Here is a 15,058-nt window from a genome sequence, read left to right as displayed (position 1 = left end):
GTTTGAGTTAAGCCTTGTTTGACCTATTAAGAGTACGTAGTTTTAAATGTTTTATTTGCCTAAAACCTTTATAGTAAATTTATCCTGTTACACCTGCCATATGAGTTTTCGTAAAAGGACCTGACTGAAAACATAATTTCAGCTGGACATGTAATCCCTGAGTGGTAGGGTAGGTCTGTCTAGGGTACATAGCGAGGCCCTGGCTTGGGGTTAAAAATAATAATTTCACTGTTTGCAGTTTAAAGTAATCTTGGTTAGGAGCTAACAGGCCTTTAGAGTCTCATGTCTTTTTCTTAGAGCTGAGTTGCTTGGGGTTTAGAGTAGGCTAACAGGACACGTCTGCCTTTAGGGGTGGATGGGATTTAAAACAAATACCAGTCAGACTCCCAAGGCATTTGACCTCTGCTGACAACCTTCTGGGCTGTTTTTCAGTCTATCTGGTCCAGTTCCATGATGCATCCTGGACCGTCCGCTCTGGAGCAATTGTTAATGCAGCAGAAGCAGAAACAGCAGCGGGGACAAGGCGCCATGAACCCTCCACACTGAGGCCACAGTAGCGACCCAGGGAATGAAGGCTCCATAAACCATGGCATGTTGGGTTTGCAGGACTGGCCCACACAGTCCCTGCAGGTGGCAGCCCTCTTGTCTGTTTCTTGCTGTCGAGAGGGTGTAAGTGTTCCACCAGCCCGCTGAGTGTGCACGAAATGTTCGCAGTGCAACAAAAAGAAAAACCATCAGGAACTCTCGTTCCCCCGGGGCTTTCCGGAGGGAGAGAGGAGCTGCTGTTTGTCTCACTCAGTTACTGATAGCACGCCTCTCCCCTTCTCCACCGCGCATGTCCCCAACACGTGGGAAGTGGAAGCTGAGAAGGGAAGGCAGATGGGAGAAGCCGATAGGAACTTCTCAGTCCTTTTTTCCTCTTTGGGGAATAAAATAGGAATCCATTATGAGTGCTTTGCTGACTGAGAAAGTAGTTGAAATTACTCTTAAACATCTTTTATTGTTATTACTCTCAGCAGCAAAATATCACACTGAATTCTTCCATACACAGGCGTACTTCTAGTCAGTGTGGAGCAAAGACAGTACCATTTGCCGCTCCTTTGAGAGGTCGGTGGTGACAGGACAGGGAACTGACCTCTTAAGCCAGTGGGAGTGTTCCATAAGGGAGAGGACAAGGCCTCTCAGAAGGTTCTGGAAGGCCTTCCTCCAGCCTGGAAACTCCAGCAGGAAATGCCCTTCACTCTGTAGGTGCTCGAGCCCCAATCGAGGATGCAGTGTGGGTGTGCTGCTGGGCTAGACCAGCAGGTGGCTGCTGTAAGATTTCAATTAATGTTTTTGATTCCTACACTTTTGCAGTAGCATAGCAAGCAGTCTCAGAAGGCAGGCTAGTCCACTCATAGCCTGGAACACATTTTAATAGGTGGATGCTTTCAGTGTGGTTATTTTTGTTGAGTTGGTTTTTGTGTCCCCATCCTGCTTCCCAGCCTCTTGCACCAGTCTCCACCCCTTTAGCCATATGCTGTGTTGTAGTAATTGTTTTTTATCTCTAACGTGTACAACATCTCGCCAAGAAGCAGCAGCATGGGGCCAGCACTTGGGGCCCAAAAGCCAGTCTGAAGAGGAAGGAAGCAATTGTGCATTCATCGCTGCAGAGTAGCCAAGCTCTGCCCAGTTGCAGGCTCCTAGCCTTCACCTCAAGGACGAAGTTGAAGGCCACAGGGACAGATGCACACTGTGCACAGAAGAAAACACAAGGGACGCCACTTTGGAAAAGGCGAGAGAAAGAAATAAACTCTATTTGATATTTATTAGGAGGAAAGAGGACTGAAGATGTTCTGTGTAGGAACAGAAGGACAGCATTTCTGTTAGTCATTTCCTGGAAAAGTAATATTTTAAGGGGAAATTATGGAAGCAATCTAAATGTACAATTGCTGTGCTAGGTAGGGATTATTTTCTTGGAGGAGTGTGCGTACCTGTGTGTGTGTATGCACACGAGTGTGTGTGTGTCCACACATGGCCATCTACTCTCCCAGAGGGCAAGGGCTAAGTGTGGGGGTTAGTGTGGAACTTAGCTGGAAGACAGCTGTAGAGCAAAGCACATCCAGGAGCCCCCGGTGTTACTAGGATCTGGGTAGCCCCAGCAATGAGAAGGGGTGTGAGGTATTGCTCTTCAGAAAGTATGATTGGAGCCCCAGGCTTACACTATTACTCTTTTAATCTGACATGGTATTTGGGGTTTGTTTTGTTTTGTTTTTCTGAAAGGTCTGAAAGTGAAACCCCTCACCCAATGGCAAAAGAAACTGTCTGTGCTGCTCCAGTCGCCTCCCAGTGTCTACCTTTGTCCTCTTTCCTACCCCTTCCCTGCTTCCTTCCCCCAGTTTGTGTGTGTAAGCTCTGCATTCAGACAGCTGCAACATTCCGATGTTGGAAATGTCACTGACTCTTGCACCTTAGACCAGCCCACAGGTTGACCAGCTCCCTCCCAGCAGTGCCCACTTCCCATCTACAGCCCCAGTCTGCATGAGAATTTGGTGTTTGGAATGTTTTGTGACTCTCGGCGGGGCTCCTTGCCTCGCCGTCCTCACTGTGGGGTGATGAGGAAAGGGAGGAGAATCTTCATCAACTGGTTTTGTGTAATAAACTTTCTCTTGTGTTTTGTTTTGATTTAATTTAGGTTTGTTTTTTTTTTTTTTTCTTTCTTTCTTTTCCTGTCTGTCTGTGCAAGATCTGCAGCTGCTGAAATCAGCTTTGCCTTTAATTAAACCGTGTTCTCTCCAACCAGATCTATGTAGAGTGTTTATTCTTCCTTAAAGGATACAGAAGTAAAAATACAATTTAGGACTTCAGTTGCTCACTCAACAGGAGAAAAACAACGATGACTACAACTGGGGATAAATTTTGTTTTTCTTGGCATTCCAGTGACTTGTTCTGGAAATGATAGTTAGAAATAGACTTGTCAACAGTTCTTTGATAGAGTGACTTCTGTAAAGGCAGGAACTGTCCATTTTGTAGCTCAGCAGGAGGCAATTGAGAGATTGGTTATCTTCTGGCCTATAAGATTCACTGAGTTATTAATGCCAACAGTGATGACCACGTTAGCCTTGGGGTAGATTCTTTTCCAGTTTGTGCTGGAGACCAAGGCTCACGCTGCCAGCCTCTCACCTAGATTTTGGTTCCATGTAAAACTTACTTGCTACCAGCTTTTCACTTGCAACCTGTACAGACTTGAAAAATAGCAAAATCGTATGTGCTGCAAGGAGTGGCAGAGCAATGAGGTCCCGAGATCTAGGACCTAGGGGTCCCTGTCTCCAGTTAACCTGAAGGGTCACCAAAGTGATGTGTCTTGAACAACACATGAAATGCCCCAGAATGCCTCCAACAAGCTGGCACTGAACACAGATTTTCATCATTCCAGTATTAGTGGTCTATGTTCACTATTGAACTCTTAATAATAAATGTCCATCTGAGAAGGCTTGGAGGGTTATCATCCTAAGAGTTTAATTTTCCATGGGACTAAACAGTCTGTTTTTTGACCTGATTCACTCTGGCTTCTCTCTTCAATGAAACTTAAGCTTGATTTTGTTTTTGTTTTTTCTTAATTTTCCTTGTGTACATTGATGTTTTGTCTGCACATATGTCTATGTAAGGCTATTGGATCCTGGAGTTATTTGTGAGCTGCCATGTGGGTGCTGGGAATTGAACCTGGGTCTTTTGGAAGAGCAGTCAGTACTCTTTTAACCACTGAGCCAACTTTCCAGCTCCTTGTTTTTAATGAGTTAATTTTCTGTGTGCATACACAGAATTAAATGTAAATTTGCTTTAAACATCTAGAATCCAAGCTGTTTATAAAGAATATTTCCACTTGGCTGTTGAGCCAGCCCCCAAAACCCTTTCATTTCCCTTCCAGAAATTCATCTCCCTTCTCCATGTACAAGGAAGGAAATCTTCATCCCCAGTTCTTGTTATTGTGTGACAGGTTCGGTTTTAATAGAGACATGTTGTTAGTCAACATCTCCAAACTGATGTCTCTGTATAGCTCACAACAAAGATGGGTAAATTGGGGAGAGGAGGGGTCTAGGGAGCATGGATTCCTTTTCTTCAGCTTCGTAGATTATGGAACACCCTAGACTCCTCTGGGAGTGCCTTCCAAGTCCTTGGCTGCACACCCTTCAACAAAAGCTTTAGGGAAAATACCAATTTTGCCTTTACATTCTCCTTCCAGCCATTCTTCATTTACTGAAAAAGCAAAATATACATAATTACTAAAATCAGGGGAAAAAAAGTACCATTAGGAGTAATCTGCACTTATATCTACTGATCATCCCCTATTTCCATTTGTGATAAACAAAATACTGGAAAGTAATTTGAGGTTAAAGTGAACATTCCCATTTGCCATCTTAACTGGGTTCTGTTGTGATAAATACAGTTAAATGTATTACCTACCAGAAGATGCAAGGACTGATCATGCTTCCTCAGGTGGGGTTTGGTTTTGTTTTTGTAAGGAGCAGTTTTATCTGAACTTTTCTGGAATTCATTTTGATAATACGAAGGGGCATGCTGGTAAATGCCTTTAAAGTTGGCGCTAGTGGTGCGTTTTTAGTACATTTGTAGAAGGTATTGTCTCCATTTTTACTAAGGATAGGATATCCAGAGTTTAATTACATCCACTGAATCAGACCACATAGGTTAATTATGTTCATCTAGACAGACCACAGAGGCATTCAGAAGTTCTCTTTGGATATGCTGTTAGAGCCTTCTTGCCTAGGTCCTGCCCTCAGAAGTTCTGTAGTTGGGCATAGTGGTACGCATCTTTAATCCCAGCACTTGGGAGACAAAGGCAGGTGGATCTCTTGAGTTCCAGGCCAGCCTGGTCTACATAGTGTGCTCCAGGTCAGCCAAGGGTACATAGTGAGACCTTGTCTTGAGCAAAAAACAAAACTTGATAGTGTGGAGTGTAGCTAGGCATTAATTTTCACCAGGTTCCATTTGGAGACAAGTGCAAACCACTGTCTTCATTCTCCATACTTATGGTATGGGTTAAAAGCACCTTGTTTGCCTGGGTCTTAGGAACATCAGAAATGCAGAACCTCAGACCATATCCCAAGCCTTAGCCAAGTCCACCTGAAGAATATCCCAGCAAGTCACATGCACATTAAAGTTTAGGAAATACTCTATAAATGAAACAGGCCATCAGTGATTGTTGAGAGCAGTTGAACTTGCTCTCATTCCTGGTTCTGGGTTTGCTGAATTCTGACTCCCGTTGTTATCTTGAAGATAGAGTCGAACCACAGGGGCCCACTTCCCATCTTAAACCACTGAGACTTCCATCTGAGTCATAGGATATGGTGTCTGTTGAAGGTTGTTGTGTGTGTTCTCACTGTTACTTTACTCCTGACGCCACTATGCACACAGAGAGAAGCTAATGTTCCATCCACAGAGTAGTGGTGGTTCTAAGTCCAGTCCTTGCTGATTTTCCAGTCTCCTTTGAAAGAAAACGCTTCTTTGGGTTGCTACATTCTTGTTATACTCTACCCAGGTGACTTCAAACCTCTCCATCTGTTGGGTTTACTGTTAGAGTCAGCTATACACAACTTTGCATTACCGATGCTCAGCATTAGTGAATGAAGGGGTAGAGAAGGCACCTGAATTATACCAGTGCTTCCTGGTCATAATTAGACTTCGGTCACCTGGAGACAGCTGAGAAGTGCAAATATGTGGATCTTACCCCACAACTGACCCTGGAAGGTGGCCTAAGGAACTTAACCCTTTAAAGGATGCTTAGGCATAATGAACTTTGATACAACCACTGAGACTTCACTTACCGTTTCCCGTGTGTGTGTGTGTGTGTGTGTGTGTGTGTATGCTGTACAAGCTTCTGCACACACAAGAGCCAGAAGTTGAGTGTCTTGCTCTGTCCTATAAGATGGATTCAGTGAATCTGGAGCTGAGGCTACAGCAAACCCCATCAAGCCACCTGTCTCCCCTCCCACAGTGCTGGAGTTATTAGGCGTGAGTATGGCCACACCCAGCTTTTCCCATAGGTGCTATGATCCCTGTGGAGCAAGCATCACCACTGCTGCCGACGGAACCATCTCTCCCTCCCATGTCACTTTTTAATCTGCAGGTTCCTATTAATCAGGTAAGACACCGACACTTGGCTGCCTCTGCAGCAGAATGGGCCTTTTCTGTTCTCTGGAAAGTATTACATGGTTTATAGCCAAGGCAGAATAATTCCTGCCCATTACATTCCTGGGGCAGTCAGTATGCTGCCATAGTCTTGTGCCTAGCAAAGCGACAAACAGGAGAAAGGCACAAACTTGCCTCCTCTCACCAAAAGCTAGGAAGTGAGTTGAAACTATCGGCTAAGAGTTCTTTTCCTTTGTTGGTCCTTGGCCTTGTGTTTCCTGATACGTGAGTCTGGTTCTGTGGTCTTGGAGTAGCCCTTACCATGAGATAGCACCAGGATTACATCCCCTTCCACGAACTCCAGGTCTTCTGGCTGGGTAGCATCATAACTGAAGATTGCCACCACTTGGTTCCCCTCCTTAGGCTGAGGCTCTGTTGTCCGGTTATTGGCATCAGAGTTTTCACTTTCCTTGGGTTCATCTACAAAACCTTGATCACCCTAAAATAATAAGGGACCTGTTAAATGTGCTCATTTGTTCACCAGTGAGTGCTTACCACTAATGGAAGCAGCTGATACTCAGTACGTACCATAAGCCTAAAACTTTTTTTTTTTTAAAGAGTTTATTTTAGCCCACAGTTTGAGCAGCAGGAGAAAGCTGGTCACATATTTATCTTCACAGAAAGTTTGGTGCTGGTGCTTGACTGTCTTTCTTTTAATTGATTTATTATTTATTATTGAAGCAGATGCTGAGACTCAGCCAAACTTTGGGCAGAGCTCAGGGAATCTTATGGAAGAAGGGGGAGATAGAAGGACCTGGAGGGGACAGGAGCTCCACCAGGAAACCAACAGAGCCAAAACACCTTGGCTCAGGGATTCCTGCAGAGACTGATGTGCCAACCAAAGACCATGCATATGTGGAGGACCTAGACCTCCTGCTCAGATGTAGACCATATGCAGCTCAGTCTCCAACTGGGTTCCCAAGGGGAGCAGGGGCTGTCTCTGACATGGACTCAGTGGCAGGTTCTTCGATCATCTAAAACATTTTATGAAGGCCAAGTGGTTTTGTAAATGAAACCAGAGTGTGGAACCCTTTGTAGCCCTAAGTTGCCATACTTAGTCCCAGGGTACAGTAGGCATTGTTCTTTCTTTTCAGATTGGGAAATAATTTGAGCCAGAAGTAAATGGTAATCTATGGTAAAATTTCAGCCAGTTTTTTATCATACGTGTGTGTGTACATGTGTGCATATGCACGTGCGCGCCATGGTGTATAAGTGGAATCAGGACAACCTGGGCAAGTCACTTGTCTTCTACTATGTGGGTCCTAGGAGTTGATCTTAAGTCATCAAGCCAGACAGTGAATGCCCTTTTCTGCTGAGTCATTCTGTGGTCCTTAACTAAGTTTCTTGGCACTGAATTCACCCACTTCCTAGCACAAACACTAAGGGTCCACCTCAAACCCACTAAGACAGCTTTCTTAAGAGCTAGCTCTAGGTAATTCTGATACTCTGGAAAGCTTCAGAACAATGACTTTTAAAAATATTTTGAGGCAGAGTCCCAGGTAGCTCAGGATTGCCTGGAAGTCACCTACTTCAGCCTCTAAGTTCTGAGATTACAGAAATGCACCATTCCTGGCTGTATGTCTTCTGTAGGGCAGTACAGTGAGGTGGAAATAGCTTGCAATCCTAATTGGTTTTTCTTTTCTATTTTATGTGTTTTGTTTGTGTGCATGTCTGTGTGCCATGTGCATGCCTGGTGCCGCTATTTGGTTGCCAGGAATCGAACCTATACTCTACCAGAGCAGTCAGTGCTCTTAACTGCTGAGCCATCTCTGTAGCCAAGTCCTAGGTTCCCAGGTCCCACTTACTAGCTAGTAGCAGTGCAGCCTCTGAACCTGCTTCCACACCTGACGCTGAAACCTGATGCTGAAACAGGGACAGTGTGACATTGGAACAGCTGGCCCTTACTGAATACTTATTCTGTGCAGTACCCCACTGAGGACACAGAAGTACTTGAATCCGGCTGGTCATACATGTTAGCGCACTGAGTGGGTATATAGCAAATGGCAACTTGCTTTGCTTTTCCTAGTTAGCAGACGAGGACAGCTTAACAGCCTTTATGGGCAAGAGTGGCCGAGAACGCCAGCAGTGATGAGCCTGGGCGGGGCTCTAAAAAGGCTGTTGGGGGTCTGAGGGGCCTGTGCACACAAGCTCAAATAGCTTGGCCTCACTGAAGGAAAAACAACACTTTACAAGAACACTTCAAGTGAAATCATTCACATATTTGTAGGCAAGTATGCCCCAACAGAATAAAGTGAAATTTCTACCATATACCATTTAACATCAAAAGAAACGGGCAGCTCCTGTGTAAAATCCACTTACAGGCTGACAGAAAGCAAATAGAGTCAACATAGGGTACAGAATGAGACCGCACTGGCACAGGAAACAACTTTCTGAACAGAACAATAGCACAGGCACTAAAAGAAGTGGCAACTTCTCTCTGGAAAGTAAGGGACAAAGTTCAACTGTTCACCCGTCACTATCACTGTCACTTTAGCCTCTAACTTTTCTCCTAACTCCAATAAATTTCCCTTTAAGATCACGTGACTCCTGTCTAGACTTGAGGGTTAGTAAGGCAGTTTGGCCTTGTGTTTTCACTATAGCATGGTGATAGAATACAGACATGAAGCCAGGCACTCCACCCCTGAGCAACTCTGTTGTCCATGTCAGGTCACTAGACCTTTCTCTCCCGTGTCTCCTAAATTACAACATGTGATATGCATACATGAATAGGAGCACTGGGGACTTGTAAGAATTCCTTCACAGAGCGCATCTGGCACAGGGTCTAACTGGGAGCAGTTCTCTGTAGATGCCAGTGTTGCAGGATATTTGATCCCATTGTAAACTTGGAGACTGTGAACTGTAAATACCTCTTTCTTGTGGTGTAGCTCAGCCCTAACACACACCTTCAGTCCAAAACTTTTCTGTTTATTGTAAATAGGTGATTATGGTGTGTCTCAGCCCTAACACACCTTTAACCCAAGAACTTTCTATACACAGGGTTTAATAAAGTTAGGTCAAGAGGTGGAGCAAAGCTGGCATCGTGGCACATGCCTGTAATGCCAGTACTCAGGGAGGCAGAGGCAGATGGATCTCTGTGAGTTTGAGGCCAGCCTTGTCTACAAATCAAGTTCAGGAGAGCTAAGTCTACAGAGAGAAGCCCTGTCTGGAAATGGAAGGAAGGAGGGAGGGAGGGAGGGAGGGAGGGAGGGAGGGAGGGAGGGAGGGAGGGAGGGAGGGAGGGAGGGAGGGAGGGAGGGAGGGAGGGAGGGAGGGGAAGGAAAAGGAAGGAAGGAAAAGGAAGAAAAAGGAAGGAAGAAAAGAAAGAAGGAAAGAAAGAAAGAAAGAAAGAAAGGTGGAGCAAGTAAGAAAGAAAGAAAGAAAGAAAGAAAGAGGTGGAGCAAGTAAGAAAGAAAGAAAGAAAGAAAGAGGTGGAGCAAGTAACCAGAAAGGACAGACTTTGGGAGAAGGGTATTTAAGATGACAGTGTGGAGAAGAAAGTTTTTTGGCTCTTTGGCTTTTAGATTTTGGTTTTTTTTTGTCCTCCTGAGCTGCCAGGTAAGCTAACAGGCCTTTTCCTCTGGGGCCTGAGCTGAGTAGGAAGGTCAGCTGGGTGCTTTCTCTGCCCTTCTGAGCTAGCAACTTTTCACCCCATCATCTGGCTCCCAAGTCATCATTGGTAAAATCAAACGATTTGTGATTTTCTTTTTTTATAACAACATGCCAGCTCTCAGGAAGTGGCTGTTAGTCCTCTGTGTAATAAATGTTCGCTGTTTTCCATCATCCTCAAATGTTCCTCATAGAAACCCAAGGTGAAGAGTTGCTGTAATCTCAGCCACTCCTGTCCTTGTTGCAAGTGATGGCCATGACCCTTGACCCAGTCAATCTAGCGGAGGCACCTTTAGGCTCACTGTCTGTTTCTGGGCCCGCTCATAGGAGACAGTGTCCCTGCTGTAGCTGGATGGGCCTGTAAGCCACTGTGTCCCCATCACTGAGCCTATTGTGGCATGTGGGTGATGCTGGAGAAACGCTTAATTAAGTTGGTGGAAATGACCTTGGGTGCCCAGGCTCCCTCCACTCACCACTGTGTGCTCACACCAAAGAGTCAGGCAGTAGTTTTTCACTTGGCCCCAGGCATCCTTCATGCTTTCTTCTGACAGGAGCAGAAGCTCAGTGCTGTCCCGAGGCTGGTAGCTGGTAGGGATGATGGGTAAGGACCAAGACAGAGAGCATCAGCATAAAAAACACCCCATAGCCAGTCCTCTTCATCAGTACAACACACACACACACACACACACACACACACACGCCTCTGCATCCCCAGCTGCCGCCTGTCTGAGGCTCACCTCAGTTTAGTGTGTTCTGGCAAGAGCTCCAGTTTCTTCGACACCATGTCCCGAAGCTGGCTGTAGGAGAGGCCGAGCTGGGTCTCCATGACCACCGTGTACTTGTAATGCACCTTGAGCATGTAGGGCATGGGCACACTGAGCTTCACTTCCTGACGGAGGAGGAACAGAGAGCACCTTAGTGGCTTTCAGCAGCAGCCCGGATCACCACAGCCTTCCAACACTTTGTGTGCAGGCACCAGGAGTACCCCAGGGAAGAGGGGAGCTTTAGGAAATAAACAACTGGTTTTTACCAGTTAATACGGAATACATCTAATAAATAAAAATGGATAAATAAATGGAGAACTGGTTTCCGCACTGCTGGGGGCCTGTAGAGGGCTCTAATCCGGCGCATTTAGATAGGTTTCTACTGAGCTAGGTGCTCAGCTAGGGGCTGGTATGCCACACATGTAAGGGTTCCTGGCTTGTAGACGGAATGTCAGATGGCATCTGGTTCAGCCCTTTTCGCTGTATTCCATAATCCTAAGAGACATCCCACAGTAGACAAGCCAGACTCACCCATCTTCTTCACCCGGACACAGAAGGAAGAACTTACCTTGGGCTCTCCTTTTTGCTTGTGACCTAAGTGGAAAAGAAAATGGTAAATGAGTACTCGTGTCAGCCCTGCCACCCAAGAAGTCCAGCTTCTTATCGTTTAACATCCAGGGCGGTTGTGAACCTTAGCCAACTCTCCAGAAAAATCTCAGTCTGGAGAAGCACGGAGACCACGAACACGTGAGCAAAGCCAGTCTCTGCTCCCAGTGAGCTACCTGTAGGTAACTGTCAGAGGACTGGCCCCAAGACCAGTGAAACCAGGAGGACCCACAGCATAGGGAAGACAGACCTGTGAGATGAGTCTGCGCCCCAGGCAGAAGCACCACAACCATTACCATTTCATGGTCCTGTAGTTTTGTATATGTTTGTGGTTTAAAATGCATGATATGTTAGCACAGCAGTATGTGTATAAGAGAAGTCTGAGGAAGCCAGGTGCGGTGACACATGCCTGTAATCCCAGCACTCAGGGAGGCAGAGGCAGACGAATCTCTGTGAGTTCCAGGCCAGTCTGCTCTACAAAGCGAGTCCTGGACAGCCAAGACTTTCACAGAGAAACCCTGTCTCAAAAAACCAAAAGAGAGAGAGAGAGTCAGAGAGAGACAGAGACAGACAGAGGAAGAGAAGTCTGAAGCTGTTTACCAGTGAGGATGTACTGATAATGTTTGAAAGACTTGAGACCTTTTGCTAACATCCATCAGTGGTCTGGTAGTCCAATCTCTCCAGCCTGTGTCCCTTGGAGAACCTCCAGACGGAAGAGGTAAGAACAAAAAAGCTCTGAAGGACACAGGATGGGGCCATGTGGAGCAGGCGCCTTGCTAGTGGTCTATGTCCTGGATATGAAGTGCATCCCTTGGCAGAAGCCATGCTCCTTCATGGGGGAGTTACATCCAGGGAGGCTCTGTCATGGGTCTCTAACGTATACTGAAGGGGCTCTCATTGGGCATAGAGGTAGAGAACAAGGCCGTTGCATGATGTAAAATGTAAGGAACGGATGTGCTGTTTCCCTTTAAAGTTTTTGTTTTATTGTGTGTGCGTGATACGAGGGCACATGCCCTGACAGGCAGAGGCAAGGGGAAAACTTCTTTGTGGCTTGATTCCCCGTTTCCTGCTTTATGTAGATCCTGGTGAATGTACGCAGGCCACAAGGACTGTGCAGCAAGTCCCTTAACTACAGAGCCACCTTGCTGGTACATAACTGGCGCATTTAAGTGAAAAGTCTGTAGTATTCAGTGTGGCCTACTTTCAACTTTTCGGCAGGTTTGCAATTTTCCAAATATACACGGGAGAGGCATCAAGGCAGTTCTGATAATCAGGTGGTGGAGCACAGGACGCCTCTGTCATCGCCATCAGAATCTGCTTAAACTCACTGGTGACAAATAGGCATCATCTTCCCTACCCAGATTAGCAGAGATCCTCCCGGAAAGACCTCCCATCCACACCTTCCAGCGGACCCATGTTCAAGCCCCAGGCTCGGCTCTGTGGAGCATGAGTGGTCTGAAAAGAGCTACTGGGGGGAAATGAGGTTGCTTCAGCCTTTCTTCTCCAGCCTGGTGGAGGTGACTGCTCTCGTGATGGGCACCTACTGCCCCCCCCTGCACTCATTTCTAAGAAGATGAGTGCAGGGTGCTGGCATCACATTTCAGTGAGATGATGGATGATGCAGACAAGACAGTGCTCTGGGGAAAATGGAGTCAAAAACCAAGGGGCCCACTGGGCAAAGAAACCAGTATATCCTAGATGGCTGTGAAAACAGCTGTCTGTCATGAAGCATCCCAGAGAGCTCCTTCCCCAAGGCCACCAACCTGGTGACAACTGGGATCTTGCTGGGGCACTAGAATTCGGAGGTGGTGGAATATCAGATTCCGGGGAGCTGTCCTCCTGGAGGTGACAAGGGGAAACAGACAAGGTCAGATAAAAGCATGAGAGGGCTCCTATGGAAAGAAGCTGCATGCAAAGGGCTTCCTAAGAGTTGGGGGGATATAACAGGGGGAGATGGCTAAGGAAAGGGGAGCTAATTCACAGCAGCAATGTGAATCCTAATGCCCACAGACAAGGTCCTTTGCCATCCTATCAGCCATGTTGAAAAGCCACCAAAGTGGGGTGACATGACAGGCTTCTGTCTCAACTGCAGAGTGTACTGAGGGACAGTTCCATTTCCCATTTTCAGGGCACTTGAAACTCCAAAGCACCTCAAGTTTGTGACCAGACATGGAGGGCTCAGCACTTGTGCATCTCATCGCACAGAGTGAAGAGAGACTACAGGCCATCATCAGAGTATCATGTAGCTAAGGAAGACAAACTTCTGATCCTCCTGCCTCTACCTCCCAAGCGTCAGGAGCATATGCCATCATGTCTGATTTATTCAGGGCTGAGGATAGAATCCAGGACTTCACGAATGCTATACAAGCACTCTACCAACTTAGCCACATCTCCAGCCCTTGCCTTGTCTTTTAATGGCATTGCAGCAATGGTCATTGTGACATGCTTGGGAACTCCTAACCCTAATGGCCAGGCTTTACTTCCTAGCTCTCCCTGACCAAGAGGACTCACTGAGCTGGGCGAGTCCAGTAGATTCTTAGCAGTTGCCTCCACAGCTGGTCTTTCCCCCTCCTATCCAGGTTCAGCTCTGGGCCTCTGACACCAGCTCAAGCGGCCCAGAACCAGTGTCTTTCTTCCCTGAGGGGGACACCACCCCTTCCTTTCACACTTTCTTCCCTCTAGAGAGTTGTGTGATGGCTGAGAGGGTAGAATGGGCGAGGCCTTGGCGCTACCATACCTGGGGCTGCGACTGAGGATGAATCCGAAGCTCAACGGGCTCCAGGTAGTTGCAAGGAACAAGCCCCTTCTGCAGTGTCACGTTCCGGCGCCCAGAAAGGGAAAACAAAGACTCATCAGTACCCAAGACACAGAACAGCCTGCAGCAGCACACGGAAGATGGCCCTTGGCAGTTCTGCAAATGATGCCTTGTCTACTGTCCCCGTGCCCTCAGCACCTCCCCCTGACGCTCCGAATACCTGTCCATTGAACATGACTGTGGCCCAGTTATCACTGCCCTTCTTCAAGACAAAGACGATGTTCCCTGGCATGACCTGTAGTTCTTCCGGTGTCTCCGGCACAAAGCCAAACAACACGCGGTGTGCCTCACCTTCCAGGGCCCTGAGGGGTACACAGAAGACCAAAGTCCTCATTCAGCTTGGACCACACCCCCTGACTGCAGAGACTCGGCGTGGCACTCGCTACTGCATCTTAACCAGTGCGGGGTGCTGGCCTGCCCGCGATGCCGAGGGGCCTGTGAGTGTTCCATAACCACGCGAGAGTCTCCTTGTCCTCGGGGAACACAGCGCGAACCAAGGGCCCAAGAGATGGTTGAACCCTGTGTGCCCTGTGCTTCTCTTCTACCCACGAACACAAACGTGAGGACTTCTGCTTCAGAACGGAAGCGGAATGAACGTGCAACTCTTACAGTCTGCGGGGTGCCAGCAGAACCAGCATAAATTCCTTCCCCTTTACACTTAAGGACTAGAACGATTTGTGCACAACACTCCCTCCCATTACTCATCCATTTTATTTATCTATCTACCTATTTATTTATTTTTATTTTGGTTTTTCGAGACAGCGTTTCTCTGTGCAGTCTTAGCTGTCCTGGACTTGATTTGTAGACCAGGCTGGCCCGGACTCACAGACATCTGCCTGCCTCTGCCTCCCAGAGTGCTGGGATTACAGGCCTGCGCCACCACGCCTGGCTTCATCCATTTTATATTGTCTTTGTTTTTTGAGACGGGCATCATTCTCGGTAGCTCAGGCTGGCCTGAACGTTCTGCAATCGTCCTGCCTCAGCCTCTCAAAGGCAGTGATCAGAAATGCGAGCCCCTTTCCCTTTTAAGTCAACTTTCGCTTTTTAGCATGGAAGACAACTTTATAGCTTTGTCATAAAC

At 47.0% G+C, this 15,058-nt stretch overlaps 2 protein-coding genes across 10 annotated transcripts in view; one reads left to right on the top strand and one right to left on the bottom strand.

Moving 5' to 3' along the window:
- The window catches only part of Smg7 (SMG7 nonsense mediated mRNA decay factor), a 68,146-nt gene extending 65,368 nt beyond the window's left edge, over positions 1–2,778 (top strand). For all 9 annotated transcript variants that reach the window (XM_021632866.2, XM_021632862.2, XM_021632868.2 and 6 more), the window contains one exon: positions 433–2,778. In XM_021632866.2, coding sequence (XP_021488541.1) covers positions 433–546 — 114 coding nt within the window. In that variant the 3' untranslated portion in view covers positions 547–2,778. The remainder of the gene's footprint in view (positions 1–432) is intronic.
- A 1,178-nt stretch (positions 2,779–3,956) lies between these two features.
- Positions 3,957–15,058, bottom strand: part of Ncf2 (neutrophil cytosolic factor 2) — a 31,130-nt gene continuing 20,028 nt past the window's right edge. Inside the window, exons 8-15 of the mRNA XM_021632870.2 lie at positions 14,138–14,279; positions 13,900–13,968; positions 12,926–13,001; positions 11,125–11,150; positions 10,530–10,681; positions 10,266–10,377; positions 6,448–6,625; positions 3,957–4,236 (exon numbers count right to left, since the gene is read on the bottom strand). Of these exons, the coding sequence (XP_021488545.1) occupies positions 4,124–4,236; positions 6,448–6,625; positions 10,266–10,377; positions 10,530–10,681; positions 11,125–11,150; positions 12,926–13,001; positions 13,900–13,968; positions 14,138–14,279 (868 nt within the window). The 3' untranslated portion in view covers positions 3,957–4,123. The remainder of the gene's footprint in view (positions 4,237–6,447; positions 6,626–10,265; positions 10,378–10,529; positions 10,682–11,124; positions 11,151–12,925; positions 13,002–13,899; positions 13,969–14,137; positions 14,280–15,058) is intronic.

The sequence above is a fragment of the Meriones unguiculatus genome, chromosome 11 (genome assembly GCF_030254825.1).
Source record: "Meriones unguiculatus strain TT.TT164.6M chromosome 11, Bangor_MerUng_6.1, whole genome shotgun sequence".
In the NCBI taxonomy this organism is placed as follows: Eukaryota; Metazoa; Chordata; class Mammalia; order Rodentia; family Muridae; genus Meriones; species Meriones unguiculatus.
Note: the sequence above shows the minus strand (reverse complement) of the source record. Positions and strands in the feature narration are given on the sequence as shown.